Source organism: Uranotaenia lowii, chromosome 3 (assembly GCF_029784155.1).
Source record: "Uranotaenia lowii strain MFRU-FL chromosome 3, ASM2978415v1, whole genome shotgun sequence".
NCBI lineage: Eukaryota > Metazoa > Arthropoda > Insecta > Diptera > Culicidae > Uranotaenia > Uranotaenia lowii.
Window position 1 is genome coordinate 121,685,090 of NC_073693.1, and position 15,474 is coordinate 121,700,563.

General features: G+C 39.3%; 2 protein-coding genes across 5 annotated transcripts in view; both read right to left on the reverse strand.

Moving 5' to 3' along the window:
- Nucleotides 1–15,474, reverse strand: part of LOC129750874 (G-protein coupled receptor dmsr-1) — a 477,126-nt gene that overhangs the window by 68,513 nt on the left and 393,139 nt on the right. The gene's annotated exons all lie outside the window — the stretch shown is intronic.
- Nucleotides 1,769–5,112, reverse strand: LOC129750875 (zinc finger protein CG2199). Of its 3 annotated transcripts, none has more exons than XM_055746002.1 (3): nucleotides 4,954–5,112; nucleotides 2,691–4,186; nucleotides 1,769–2,555 (listed from the first exon to the last, which is right to left on the reverse strand). In XM_055746002.1, the coding sequence occupies exons 1-2, from the start codon at nucleotides 4,987–4,989 to the stop codon at nucleotides 2,750–2,752; spliced, it is 1,473 nt and encodes a 490-aa protein (XP_055601977.1). In that variant the 5' UTR covers nucleotides 4,990–5,112; the 3' UTR covers nucleotides 1,769–2,555; nucleotides 2,691–2,749. The 3 variants fall into 3 exon arrangements, with proteins under 3 accessions (XP_055601977.1, XP_055601979.1, XP_055601978.1); XM_055746004.1 differs by lacking the exon at nucleotides 4,954–5,112 and adding an exon at nucleotides 4,900–4,920; XM_055746003.1 differs by lacking the exon at nucleotides 4,954–5,112 and adding an exon at nucleotides 4,468–4,793.

A 15,474-nucleotide genomic window follows, 5' to 3' on the forward strand; every position in this document is an offset into this window, starting at 1 on the left:
CATGGAGTTTGAAGTGCTTAAGTTTAACAAAGTTTAATCAAATATGTAATCTGAATTTTAAAATGAATGATCATATCTGAGCACTTCAAGTTCAATGATTTAAGGTGGATATGAGTAGTCAACTAAGCTAAGCTATGTCAATTTGGCAAACATGGACAATTTGGACAATTTTGTCAGATTCATCAATTTTGTCAATGCGCAATTATTTCAAATTTTTCCATTTTTATGAATTTTGTCAATTTTAACAATTTTATCAATTTAGACAGTTTTGTTAGTTTCATAAATTTTGTATTGTATTGTAATTTTTTTCAGTTTTGCCAATTTGGTAGATTTTTACAATTTTTTTCATTTTTGTCGTTTTGGCCAAAATGGTCAATTAGGAAAATTTTTCCAGTTTCATCAATTTTGTAAATATTTTCTGTCAATTTTGTTAATATGATTTGTCATTTTTTGTCAATTTCGTTATTTTTGTGATTATTGTCATTTAGCCGTTTATGTCATTTTTGCCATAATGGTCAATTTATGCAGTTTTTCAGTTTTGACAATTTTGGACAGCTTTGTCAGTTTCATCAGTTTTAAAATTTTTTGTTAATTTTGGTAATTATGTCATACCGCTTGGTGAAAAACCATATTAACCTTTTTAAAAATTGGACTTCGGCTCCAAAATTTTTGAAACTGTTTCGATTGTAACCTGAACCGGTAAAAAAATTTAAATAGTTGGAATGGCTCTAAACAATAAGCTACCTCCTCTATAGGATTCCTCCTACACAGTTTTCCGTCGTGATGTCAGCAAAGCTGAGTGGGAATGAAGGCTGTTAGTTTCTCCCTTCGTGTCTGTGACGTCATGTATAATTTGACGTCATATTTACGATAATCTTGATTAGTGATTGCTGGATGATGCTAGCAATCCAGATGGATACGTTTTTTGGAGTGATCATTTTTTTTTATATGAAAATGGAAATTTTAAACAATTAAGTTTTTTTTCCTTTCTTTTATAGATTGTGAAAAGAAAAAAAAAATCACACCAAAGTACACACAAATAAACAGACATCGGCAGAACTGGTCGAGCTGATTCGATAGGTACATACCTACCAATAATGAAGGTATGTCTAAGACCCATAATAATTATCTCTAAAATCGACCGATAACTAAACCTTTCTATAAGAAAGGAAAAAAAACTATTAAATGGTGAATTAAAACATCACAATACTTTAAAACCAGAATTCATATTTATAGATCTCTTTCGGGGTGGTTCCAGAGGGACAGTTATTCGGGCGGGAGGAATTGCTCTCGAGTTTTCTGACTTCAGAATGACTTTTCTTGCATCCGGGCCGCATTTCTGAAAGCGTGCATATAGGGACAACTCCCATGCAGTCAGAGAAAAACGCAATTGGATTTTTTTTTCTCGATAGCAGATCGCATGCTGCAAGGAGGAATGCCAATTGAGTTACCAACGGGAAACTTGAACATAATAATAATTCTTACCTGCGAATTCTGTTCTTCGGCGATTTTCCAATGGATCAGTACAAGGATGTTTTATGAGTTCAACATCAAAAATTCAATTACCTAAGACTTTATTGAAATTATGGAGGATTATTTTCTCAATATTTCTACCGGTGAAAGAAAAAACAACAATTGTTGACTCTTATCTTATTCTCTTATTTATTGTGTGTGATCGCATTTCAAGAGATAAATCCAGGGTTTGGGTAGTTATGTTTACAAATTTTGAATTTCAGCCTTAACGTCTATTTCTGTAAAATAGTTCTTGTTTTTCTTTTTTTTTTTTTCTTCGAACAAAGAATAATCTGACTTTTCTAACACTATTACTTGTGTATTCTATTATGATTGTTTGTTACGAAAGGTTTATTCGCTTTTCCGAGAACGCCGCACGGGCACTCGACTTTAGAGTGAGGGTGAAAATAAAAAATCTAAAATCGCAAAACAATAAGATAGAAGTGAGTAGTACATTTTGCTTCCTTTCGATGTGCAGTTTGTTAAAGTACTTAGCTTTGCTGCGAAGTGTTGGAAAATAAAAAAGATTTGTCTGGGAACTGAAAACAAGACTGGTGTGTACTAAGTCTAGCTGTGTGATAGAAAATGTTTCTTCTGTAGAATCATAAAAACTAACATCCACTTGTTGTCGGCTTGCGGATTTCGTGTTTGTAAGAATTGCAACTACAAGAATGGCTAAAGTGTGTCTCGCTTCTAAACGCTCGCTTTTTTCCGCAAATATCCCCGGATACAAAATACATCTCGCCTATTTACAGCTATGCAGAGTTGACACCCTTCCTAAATGGAAGCAATCATCAAGATACTATTTTCATCATCGATATGAACTGTCTGCCATTTTTTCGAACGGGTTTGCTTTTCTTTCATTTATCAAATATCACTCGTACGCAGAAAGAATTATGGTTAAAAAATATAACCATTAGTTGGTAGCTCGTGGAAACGGAAATCTTTCTACTGCCCGCCTTCATTGACTGTGTGTAACGTTTCGTAATGGCACCAACATACGAAATAAATCATTTTTATCTGTTCCGTCGTTTTAGTTTTACCTGTTCAGGGAGAAATGATAAGTTTTTGTATTAGTTATTTATTAGTCTTACGAGAAAATTGCACATTAAAATTAAAAATAAATCGCTAACGAAAGAGAGTTTCCCTACTTTACAAACTGTCAACAAACAACTCACCTCACTCATCAGCTAGTCTAAATGTACACATCGTACAGCCGTCCATTTTTGCCGAGCTTTTAATCCGAGAAACTATCGCTCCAGTAGGTGGAAGTTAGCGGGGCGACACACTTGAACAGATCCCGGCCACTGTTGGCCGGATTGGGGTCCAGCTTTTTCTTCTTCTCAGCGCTTCCGCCTTCGGTTCGCTGCCGTTTGATTTTCTCTTCGTGGTCTTTCCGCTTCTGCAGTTCCTTTTGGCGTTGCATTTGCCGCTTCGCCTCCTTGGCTTTGATCTTGTCCTCTCGTCGCTTATCATCCTGTTCGTGTCGCTGCAGATGGTTTGCCAGATAGGCCTTGGACTTGAAGGATTTGTCACATTTTGTACAGGGGAACAGATCACCCTTGTGCGTCACCAAATGTTCTTTGAGTTCAACGCCGGTCGAGAAACTGTCGTCACATTTGGGACAATCGTGTTGCTTCTTGCGTGGCCGAATTGGCTTATCGTCGTCGCTATCGGAAGATGAGCTTGCATCGGGTGCCTCGATGTAGACCACATTAGCGATGCCGGGAGAAACGGATGACTTTGGCGGACGTCCTCGTCGACGGGGCGTTGGAGTTCCATCGAGAGATGGTTCGGGCGCAGGTGTTTTCTTCTGGGGTCTGAATCCTGGCTGGCGTCCACGCTTCCGTTTGACAACAGGTGTAGTGTCTGCCGAAACTGATTCACTCTTCGGTCGGCGTCCTCGTCGTTTAGGTGTTTTCTGCTTTTTCGGCTTCTTAATAGGTGCAAAGCTATCGTCCGATGTCACTGGCTCAGACTCCACTTCCGAATGCGATACTTTATATTCGTCATCGTCCTGCTGTTCGTCATCATCTTCCTCCCCGTCGGACATAGGACAATTTACAATGATGAAATCGGTGTTTCTACGCGCCTTATTGTAGCTTCTTTTCAAAGTCTGACGAAGTTCTTTATCAGTGGCCTCGCATTGAGTCTTGAAGGCTACAGCGATCTTCAAATTATCAACACACCCCTTGCAGATCTTATGCGGTAAATGATCACGTTCGAGAATACGCGCCACAGTGCAAACCGATGTTATCAAATCGCATATTCTTAGTGCTTCATCAAACTCGAAGATGCTTCCCAGATCATCTTTTGTTTTGCACACTCTGCAAATGTCCAAATCGGCCGGCTTTCCATCTCTGGTAACGATCTTCATTTTACCTTTCGGTTTCTCTTCACTCTTAACTTCCGCATCCTTATCGTTTTCTTCATCCGCTTCTTCCTTTTTCACTTCTTCATCGTTTTCATCTTCCTCCTTCACTTCATCCTTATCTTCCTCCTGGGATTCACCGTTGCCATTGTTGAAGGCTTCATCGAGCGCCTCCACAATCGGGGCCTCTTCCGAATCGTGATTCTCCGGGGCGGAATCACCCTCGTGATTATTCGTACCGTCCGTATTTTCCATCGCTACGACACCAACTTGTTCTTGTCCTTGAATCGCCGCTTTATCCGACTGTTGATGGAAATAATTAACGTTAATACTCTCACTTTCAACCAATTGTTTTCCCTTCAACCCGCTTCAATAATTATTCAGCTACTGAAAGTAATTTATCCATTTTATTGACATTACAAATAAAAAGTTTCACTTATTAAATCACTTTAAGCAATACCAGAATAAGAATCATTCGATCTTCCAAACCCTAAATATTCTTTTAAGAATTGTTGTTCAACATTCGATATTCTACCAGCAAAAAAAAACACGCAAATGTTCGCCCGCAACGATAATACGCGTACCTTCTTCTTTTCTCCCCAAACAAATCAAACTGTATGGACGACGCGCTAGCGGTAAATCCGATTTTAATGGCTAAAAACTGACGTTTAATCACAAATAACTACCGACGCCGTTAGATATTCACTTTAACTAACATTCAACACTATTTTTTCCAACCTAGCAAGGTATTTTCCCGACTAAAAACACTTTCAAACAAAGTGGCGTGGAAACAAAACACTCAAAGTTCCTACTTTTCGACCGCCATATTGAAAATCGGGAGGGATGCGAAGCGAAAGACATAAAAGAACAAAACGTGCGCAGGGCTGCCAGATGCCCCGGCACCCGAACAAAGAAGAAAACCGCCTCTGGTCTACCGCAGATTCTACCTACAATCACGAACAATCGATTCTCTAGGTACCCACAACCGACAATTTTACACCCTTCATTCGATTAACCTGCGAAAAAAGGGGAAATCAATCAACAAAACTATCCCCAAAATCACTAAACACCTTCGGCTCGTATCCTATTTTCTTCCAGTACACCATTTAATTCCGATTTGCAGATTTGCTTGCTTCTTTTCGTTTCGTCGGACACCGGAATGAATTTTCACTGCCTGGCTCCTACTGGCTGGTTCACGCACGGGCAAACGAATGAACTGCTCATGCCCGGTGCTGCGAGATACTGTGACATCATCGGTGCAGTTCCCAGCCCCAGCCATTTGAGACGGAGCCGGACAAACTGACGTTGAAATATTTCACTACAGTAGAGGCGCTCTCGTGCGGTAGTAAGTAAACGGTAATGAAATTGTTTAAACTCTTGATCATTTTGTTATTATGTTATGTTTGTTATTTGAAATGGAATTTGGAAATTGTTTGGGTTTGTAGCCATTTTCAAAACACAAACAAAATTATTACTATACGTTTCAGTACCTCGGTCTTTCGTTCCATCAGTAACCGTTGGATACTGTGGTCGTGCAGGGTATTTGGCCATCCGGAACCGAGCTTTCTTCACTGTTTTCGTCATCGCGGTTAGAGATAGACTAGAGGCATAGTCAAACTTATTTTTCTGCTGAATAATAGGTTTTCTTCTGTTGAAAAGATAGTCCACAATGACCAGTTAGTAGGTTAATTATGATATTACCCCGCGTTACTACTTTTACTTGCTTCTAGACCTTCTGGCACTATTGGTGCATGATGCCCCAGGCAACCATTAAGCCCTGTATATGCCGTTTAACAGACGCATAACAGCATTTCAGTGCCTATTGGCTGTATATTATGTTTACAAATGCTAGAAGGCTCTGTGACATCCAAATGACATATAAGCCCTGTATAAGCTAAGTGGGTTGATATCAAAGCTATTAATCGGCTTGGACGTGACGTTTTCAATAAAAATAAACAAAAATCAACAACATTACACGTAGTAAGTGTATTCCTTCGGGATTTGTCATTCTAAATCCTTCGGTTAAACCACAAAAATCTCCTGCGTGCTGTCCTCCCGGATGCGGCCCTCTTCGCTACTGCTACTCCTGTTGGCGGCCTCATTGCTTATACGCACTCACAAGTATGACGCCGAGAGAGCGAGAAGGCTGCTCTCGCTGAAAGTAAGAATATGCGCGACGCGCCTAGCGGGTTCTAGGCGTTTCCATCTGACGCAAGGACGTGGCCCTGTGCTTGCGTGACTGCCTATTTATGGGCGCATTCCTCAATACGCATCGAGTCATTTCCACTCCACGCGTGGTGGTGTTAACACTAGAAGGACCGGCAAATTGAATATACCTATTCGGACCGTAACCAGTCAAAATGACTGGTAAAGGGGAATTTTTTATATCATAACATTTTTAACTTTTTTCTTTTGAAATTATTTTGTTATTTATTCGATATCATTTTTGTTATAAAATGGAAACAATTTTTCACCATGGGTGCACGGAATCACCTCATCTTCGCACAGTTGACGAATGCGTATATGTCGTAAAATCAATATTTCACATTATTATCAAAAAATTAAAACACGTTATCAATCTAATTATAAAATCATGTTAAATGGCTATGGGTATTGAACATAAGTGCACGGTTTCACTTCAATTTTGTTTTAGTAGATATTTTCTAGCATCCATCGCTCTGAAATTTTTCAACACGTTGCCTATATATACCTGATATTGTAGGTTTTGAAGCATATTTTTTCTATAAGTAGAGCAATTTACTATGGGTACACGGATTCACCGCCATTCATCCAAAATCTTTTTTTTTTTTTGCATGTTAGAGGTAAAGAATAGACTTTTAACAAATATTTCAAGTATATCTTGAAATAGTATATTTATTTATTTATTATTAAAAACAGGTTTTGGCAATCGTATATTTATCTGATAAGATCTGAACAACATCCAAGAAATTGGAAAACGGTTACCATGGACCGAGTGAATTTTAGGAATTATATGCATCAAGTTATGTCGTGCGACGGTAAACAGTGAAAATAAAAATAATGAATCAATATTGTCAAATGTACACGTTGATTTATATTTCCTTAAAAATTTTTCAATTGACCAATATTTCAAATACCTATCATATCTATTTTCCAGTCATTTTGACTGGTCACGGTCCGAGTGGTCCATTTTTCTCGCTTATTAAAAGAGCTAGTGAAATAAAAAATACACAGTTTTGTAGAGATTCAAAATTCATGAAAAGTCGTATTTTTTGCGAATTTTTAAAGCGAAGTATTTAAAAGATATTCAACAAACAAAGTGTTCAACCAGTCATTTTGACTGATGCGGTCTTTCTAGTGTTAATATCAACCAAACAATGAACAGTGTAAATAAAGTAGAGAAATAAATAGTGATTAGAGACAGAGTAGAAATCGTGTTGTTTGTTCCAGCCCTTCTCCTTCCTTCTGGAGTTTTGGTCCTCTAATCTGTTCCACTGCTTGAAGCTACGATAGCTGGTCGGTGGCGCAATCCTTTAGTCTTCCTGCGTCCACCACCACTTCTATCTTGATCCAGTCCGCCGTGCCTATCGAAGAGAAGCCTTTCTTCTGGCACGAGTTTCTCTGCTACTTGCTTTGCGCTGTTCCAGTGCTTCGCTTGCCAGATTGGTCATCACCCCCAGTCCACTAGCAGATCCATCCCGTGTGAGTCACACGTTAAAAAACATTTGGTCCTTCGAGCCGGATCTCGGACTTGCTTTGTGTGGCCATAAGTAAGCTGAGCGTATCGCGTGGCTTTGACAACGCGATAGCCGTAGGCACCGTACAAAATCGGTGAAATTGCCGGGCGCGGTCCCACCATAGAGATCGTTGTACGAGTGTAAAGAGCGTATCGCGTGGCTCAGACAACGCGATCGACTCCCTCATCGTGAGCACATGTGTGCTCTAAATCTCCGACACTAATTTGGTGGTCGTGTATCGTATTATTGGGCTGTTCCCTATAGTGTTTCGAATAGTGAAATGAGCCTATCGCGTGGCTCAAACAACGCGGTGGAGAAACCGTGCGCGGTCCCACCATAGCGATCGGAGTACGATCCTAAACGTGTTCCTGGTAGCACCGTTCTACACCTAACGAACTGCTACCTCGCACCCAAATCCGGATATGGAAATTCGGATTTCGTTATACAGAAGCGTGGCAAGGTGCTGGCGAAAGCCTTGCACATTTTCGCCGCTACGTCTTGACGAGGGTAGTGAAACCCTCCATGGATTTGTGTCGAGCTTCATCGGGTGGATGCCGTGAGCGTCTTCAGCTAAGGCGGTCGTAGCTCGAGCTCAACCATATTCCCCTAAATGATGATGCGCGATGAGCGAAGTATGATCGTACCGTGTTTCTTTTTTTTTTCTTGGGATTTTCATCCAAAATTCATCCCTAATCCGTTCATCCCTTGTAGGTTTTTTTTCTAACTAAACATAAAAATAGGAAAAGGGATAGAGGCAATAGAGAAGATAATGTGGTTTTTCTGGTATTATTGTATGAGATTTGAGAGGATAGGGAAAGATAGTACACGCGATTTTCTTAAATTTGAGGTAGAAGGTTGGTCATTTTTAGGAAATCTAGCAATTTTTGCTCTTCCTCTGGACAATTTAAGAGAATATGTCGGAGATTGTACGCTAGTTGACTTAGCTTTCTTTGCTCGTCATACATTGGGCAGTTCACGAGAATGTGTTTAATGGAAATGACACAATCACAACACGGACAAACGGGAGGTGGTTCCTTATCTAGGAGATAGGATTGGGTGAGTCTCGTGTGGTCGATCCTAAGTCGGGTAAGGGCTATTCGCTCTTTGGGACTTTTTCGATCTTCCCATTTCAAGTAGAGTGTCCATTTTCCGGCCATTTTCCCTTTCCCGGCCATTTTCCCTTTCCCGGGAATCGGGAAATCTGGTGGCCTGTTTCCCGGGATCCCGGGAAATATTAAAAAACATGTGAAATATATGCACTTCGACTCAAATATACATAGCTTATCGAACTTTTCGTGCATACAAGCCCATGATTTGTTCAAAACGTACTCTTCATAATGTTTTTAACTTATTTTAATCAAACAAGTTAAACTGTTTGCAACGATGATATATTAAAACCAGACTAAAGAACTATAAAATAACCTGAATAAGTCTAATGAAGAATTCATCCATGCAATTAAGGGTTGATTAAAAAATATGTTTTTATTTGTTTGATTATTCCAACCATTTTTCGTTTTTCTAAACGCTTTACATATTTACTCTTCATATAAAAAACTATTTATTATTCATTTGAAGGATTTGAAATTTATCTGGCTTTCAAAGCCAAAGGGAAACAAGTGCACGAATGTTACTTTCGAGAATCAGTCTACCTGCTACGCAATTTTTCATATATTTTTCGAACTTTTGTGGGGTTTCGTTCAATGAATACGGTGTAGAAATACATATAATCTTTTTAAACTTACCTATTCGAATATAAAAAAAATGTACCAAATGGCTGCAAAATCTCTGCTGCCACAGGAATCGGCATATTCTCAATCAGTTTTGTATGACTAAATTTTCAAAAAAAAACATCTTCCAGGCTTTTCCAGAGAAAGAATTTCCATCATGTCGGGAATTCCCGGGAATGAAACTACGATTCCCGGGAATCGGGAATTCCCGAATTTTTCAAATTCCCGGGAAATCCCGGGACGGACACTCTAATTTCAAGGGAACATTCTTGACCTCGCGCAACTTGGCATCTTGATTCGCTGCCCATTCTATCTCCCAGGCGAAAAAGATGTTTTTCACGGTATCACGATATGCATCTTGTTGGGGTATGGATATTTGTAGTGGGTTAAGGTCGATACCAGCGGATGCCAGTCGGTCGGCCGACTCATTACCTGGAATCCCCGTGTGTCCTGGTATCCAAACCAGGGTGGCTCTTTTGTTTAAGGCTTCATGTGCTATGGATGAAACCCAGGTGTGTTTTATATTACCAGCTGATACGGATTTTATAACGCTAAGCGAGTCAGAAAAGATGGTAGGAGTTGATTCACATTCAATGTTAAGCAGAGCATCCAATAGAGCGTAGGCTTCCGCACTTAGAATACGGAGCACTGAGAAGGTAGGGCGATGGTTGGGTGGGTCATGTATTCCACATCCGACTCTGCAATCGGCTGTTTTGGAGCCGTCAGTAAGATCATAGTAGTGTGGTAGGACAGTGTTGAACTAGGGTTTCAGTGCGGTTGACTAATGGGGAGTCTCTGTTGCCTCCGACGGCAAGCCAACGAAGAGATTTCGAAGTAAGGTGTTTGGCAACTAGGTGTGAATGGGAGTTGACCAGATTCGGCCATGATATATACAATTGGACTAGTTATGAAGGCTGAGCTGACTGTTCTAATGCACCTGTTACAAAGAGGTTCTAGTTTTTGGTAGAGACGGGGACCGCATTTGCTAACTAATCCCAACCCGTAAAGAATGGATGGGAGTAACCATCCATAAACGAATCGTAGAAGAGAGTCGCGGTTTGCTAGACTGGGGATCTTACTTAAAATGTTTAGGATGTTTATCTTGTTTTTAGCGTTTTTTCTTACTTGTTCAAGATGTGTTCGAAAGCTTAAGCGATCGTCTATCCAAATGCCCAATAATCGGGTGGAGTGAGCTAAGGGGATAGTTTGGCTGTGCATTTTTATAGGAGGGAGCTTTCTAAGTTTTTTGCCGGTTAGGTCCAAGGTGTAGGAGCTTCGATTTGTCAGGGGAAAATTGAAAGCCGACCGTGAGGGCCCAGCTGGCTACCCTATCTAGGGCAGTTTGGAGTCTGTTTCGTGCTAATCGAGCGTACGCAGAGCTCGATGCCAGCAAGATGTCATCGACGTAGATAAGGATTTCTGTGTTACTAGGGATGATCTTAAAAATGGTGTTAATGGCGATAAGAAATAAGGTGGGAGAAATAACAGATCCTTGGGGGACTCCTGTGAGAACTGGTTTTGGATTGGATATAGTAGCGTTTACGAGTACCTGAATGGTACGATTGGAGAGGAAGCTTTGTATGTAATGATATAGTCGACCAGATATGCCCCACTCACGGAGGGAATTAAGTATGGTACCTTGGTCGACGCGATCGAACGCTTTGGATAAATCCAGGGACAGAATTTCGATATGTAAGCTTCGATCTAAAGCATTGTCCAAAATGCTCTCCAGTTGGCAAAAATAGTCGTCCGAGGATCGACCAGCGCGAAAGGCATATTGTCGATCGTCCAAGAGGTGGTATTTGTCGAGAACAGTGTTGAGTCGGTGATTGACCAACCTCTCTATTATTTTACCCGCACAGTCAATCAGGGTAATAAAGGGTGATACGGTCAAAATTTGGTCAACGGAAAACGTGTGTAAATCGGTGAAATCGTTTATTTTTAAAAAAAATTAAATTTCTTTTTCAAGTTTAATTAGTATAAAATTCAGGAAAAATATTCAGTTAGGCTTCCGCTTTTCCAAATCCGAATTGTCGGGCCTTACACTTAACCCCTGCCTTCAGATTTGGTACAGCCCCCTAGTCCACCTTCTTCGCCGCAGAAAGCCAGTTTGCCTAGAACTGCTGATAGTCCTTGGCATTTTTTTTGGTCTTCTTTAGGTTCCGCTAGACAATAGCCCAGTATTTCTCAATTGGGCGGAGCTCTGGCGTGTTGGGAGGGGTTCTTGTCCTTGGGAACCACCTTCACGTTGTTGGCGGCGTACCAATCCATGGCTTTTTTACGTAATGGCAAGATGCCAAATCCGGCCAAAACAGTACGGAACAACCGTGTTTCTTCAGGAAAGGCAGCAGACGTTTATTCAAACACTCTTTAACATAAATTTCTTGGTTGACAGTCCCAGAAGCTATGAAAATGCTGCTTTTCAAGCCACAGGTACAGATGGCTTGCCAAACCAAATATTTCCTCGCGAACTTTGATAGTTTCATGTGCTTGAAAATATCTGCTACCTTTTCCCTTCCTTTTGTCGTATAAAACTCCTGCCCCGGAAGCTGCTTGTAGTCGGCTTTGACGTAGGTTTCGTCGTCCATTACCACGCAGTCAAACTTCGTCAGCATCGTCGTGTACAGCCTCCGGGATCGCGCTTTGGGCGTCGTATTTTGTTTATCATTGCGATTTGGAGTCACAATCTTCTTGTAAGTCGATGGTCCGGCTCGTTTTTTGGCTCGATGCACGGCTGTAGACGATACACCCAGCTTATTTGCGGCATCTCGGAGAGAGAGGTTAAGGTTTCGCTTGAAACTACCGGCAACTCTCTTTGCCGTCTCAGCGGCTTCCGGTTTTCGATTTCCTCCCGATCCAATGCAAAATTGAAAGAAATACGTCAAGTTGATTTTGACAAAATTTTGATCGTATCACCCTTTAGGATAGTGAATGCAGCAGACTGAATCGATCCTTCAATATGCTGAATGCTGAATGAAGATCAACCATAGAAAACAATGGACATTCCAGGAGCTACTACAACCAGTGTTGCCAAATATTAATCGGCAAAACAGAACTAAAATATTGAATTATTTTTGCAAGTACATCACTTTCATTGATGAATGTAGTGGAATAATTAATACTCAAAGTTTGAATTTTCATTTGGAGCTAGAAAATTGACCATGAAATGTGTAAAAAAACACAGCAAAAAAGTTTGATGAGAAGTGGGTGAGCTAAGTTTTGACAGCGAATGTTGAGGTGAGGCAAACAGGAAGAAAATAGAAAATCTCGATAGAAATATAAGTTATACTTTGTTACAAGAAACGTGCTCAATTGATTATCCTACTTTAAAACTTACAAATAATTATCATCACAGTAAAATTCCTTCTTAACCTAAAGTAAAAAGTATCACAGATAGTTGTAATTATCACAGTACGGTTGATCATCACAGAAAGTAAGTTTTCAAGTGAAATTAAAAACAAATGATCACTAACACCAAATTTCCTACAGTTGGTGCAGAATAGTTCAGGTTAGAATTCGCATACAGCATCGGAAAAGAATCAGTTCAGTCAACCAGATTGTAAGTCACTAAAGCATACTTATTTATATCCATTTACAAACTAAAACCAACTGTATGCAATAGATCTACGGTAGCAGATATAACAAAAGTCTCTTTGCATAAGACATCTGCACGAGGATCGGGAACTAATTGTAAGTTACCAAAACTTAGTTAACATGCTGTGTCAAAATTCCAGCTTTGATCTTAACAATACAATTTATTTACGAAGATTGCAAGGACTTCTTCCTACAAGCATTCCGAACACCTACTAAGAAATAAATTAAAAAAAAAAACGAGAACAAATATGATCATACAATTGCTCAAGTAACATTTTGAATCAGGTTCAGCAGGCATTTCCATTCGTGCAGCTTTTTGGGCTCAAACAATCCGCGCTTGATTCCTTGGCCAAGGCCAGTTGGGTACTTTCATTTTGCTGACTTTGAATTGCTCGGTTTCAGGTAGTGGTGGCTCATAAACGTAACTACACCAACCGATCTGTTCTTCAAAAGTGTTAACAGCCTTATTGATCAGTGGTGTTTTCCTTGGTAAGACAGAATTATCGACAGGTTATTTTCATTTCTCATCCTTAAAATGCATAAGGCATAGCCAAATAACTACAAATATGACACAGCAGTAAATAGTTTTGAGTGATTTTTCTCAATGAAATTTTGACATAAAATAACAAAGAACAGTAAGCCAGAATAGGTCTTTGGACACGGCAAAGATCCATACAAAATCAGTGAATACGAAAAAGCTAATTCAAGCGATCTTAACCCCAATCTGCTCTTGAGTGTCAATATGACACTATTGGAAGTTCAGCGGCTAGTAACATCCTCGCTAATCTCTCTTGTTTCTCGACCAATTTTTACCAAATTTATAGTTTTAGAAACTTCGAAATGTAACTCAAATACGTTTTAGACAATATTCACCTCCTACAACACTTCAGTTTTCCGTTATTCAAAGTCTAAGAAAAAAAATTCGAAATACTATGCTTCGGAAAAAGACTGTAGATAAGCTACAGAATGCTCAAAAAAATAACTGTGTGTCCAAGAAAGCTGAAGTACCGTCAAAATGGTTTAAGTCATACCAGATAAATTTTGAAAAGAGGATTGAAAAGTTGATGTAATTTGGCACATTTTTGCATCTTTAGATTTTCAGAAAACGAAACACAGAATTTTTGACGAATTTTCAAAGATAGCTGTTTTGCGAACTTTTTGTCAATGTGCAATGTCTCTGGATTCTGAGGATGTTCACACAAGATTTTTGCAATACATTTATATTTATGCCAGGTTTTAAGATAAAATAGCCAGGATTATCCGGCCTGGATACGTGCTGAAAAAAATCTGGCAATCTTAGACTAGAAATTGTAAGCTGTAGACTCACCAGGAGGCAATCCGACCTGACACCTATTTTAACAGCCTATAGCTGGCTTAGATTACAGATATTTCACAACGGTTCAATTGAAATCGCAAACTTTCTGTTTGATCTAGTTTATCACAGCTAGAGAATACTTAAACATGACACCGGTTTAATTTTTGTTGTTGTTAAATTTGAAAGGCACGTTCCGGACGCTCTTCTTACTGTCTTGTCAAGGTCGCATCTTCAAAATTACTCAGAATTTCGTCTGATTCGACACAAAAAGAGGGTCCTTTTACGAACATACAACGATGCCATTGGCCAACGTCCCAAACGAGACTGAAAGTAAAATTGGTTTACCGTCTCATGCTGATTAGCATAGTACACAATCCAATCAGTTCATTTTGGTTTTCAAATTATTTCAGTGAATTCTCAGAATTTGGGATCTTAGCTTCAAATCAGAACTGCCGGCCGGTAAACTTAAACAACAGCAAATAAAAATCGAAACCTTACCCAAACAAACAGAGTAGCATCAGAGAAGTTTAAATAGAAAAAAAAAAGAAAAATTTAAAAAGGTTGAAATTTCTTCAGAGAAAAAGCTCACCGTCATTGGCGGACGTTTCAAGTCCCTTGTCAAAACATTTGATCCCTGACAATTTCATCACCAATGGCAGACTTTAATTTGTTTGCCTGGGACGTGTTACGATGCAATTTTTAGTTCAATGAACTACAGACATGCAAAATTCGGAATAATCATGGTAAACAATTTGTTTAGTTAATAGAACTGAAGCTAAATATAAGAAAAAAACAATAAAATTAAGGGTCTGAATCGCTTAACCTGTTATCACTATTGCCATTTAAAAACCTAGTTATTGTTTGTTACCGTTGACAATGTTCAAAGTAAAAAGAAAGTGGGACAATTGTTCCAGTCATACCACACCATAAAACCTACTGAAAGGTAACATGTAGACGTTATTGTGAATGGTAATTAGGGATTTACAGCGGCACAACATTCAACGAGCTACGATTCGTTTCGATTTGTCATCGATGTAAAATTTCATTTTTCCAATGATGAAGCTTTGAAGGCTATATTTAGTAGGAAATAATCATGTTTCTTTCTCGTTCGATGCTAATTGGTTTGTGGATGGCTATTGTCAATAACTATTCATAAGAGAAACAACTCCATTCAAAACCCTCAGTCTCTATGCTTTCACAGGAAAGGAAAAACAGTTGTCTTCATTAATTTTCCCAGGT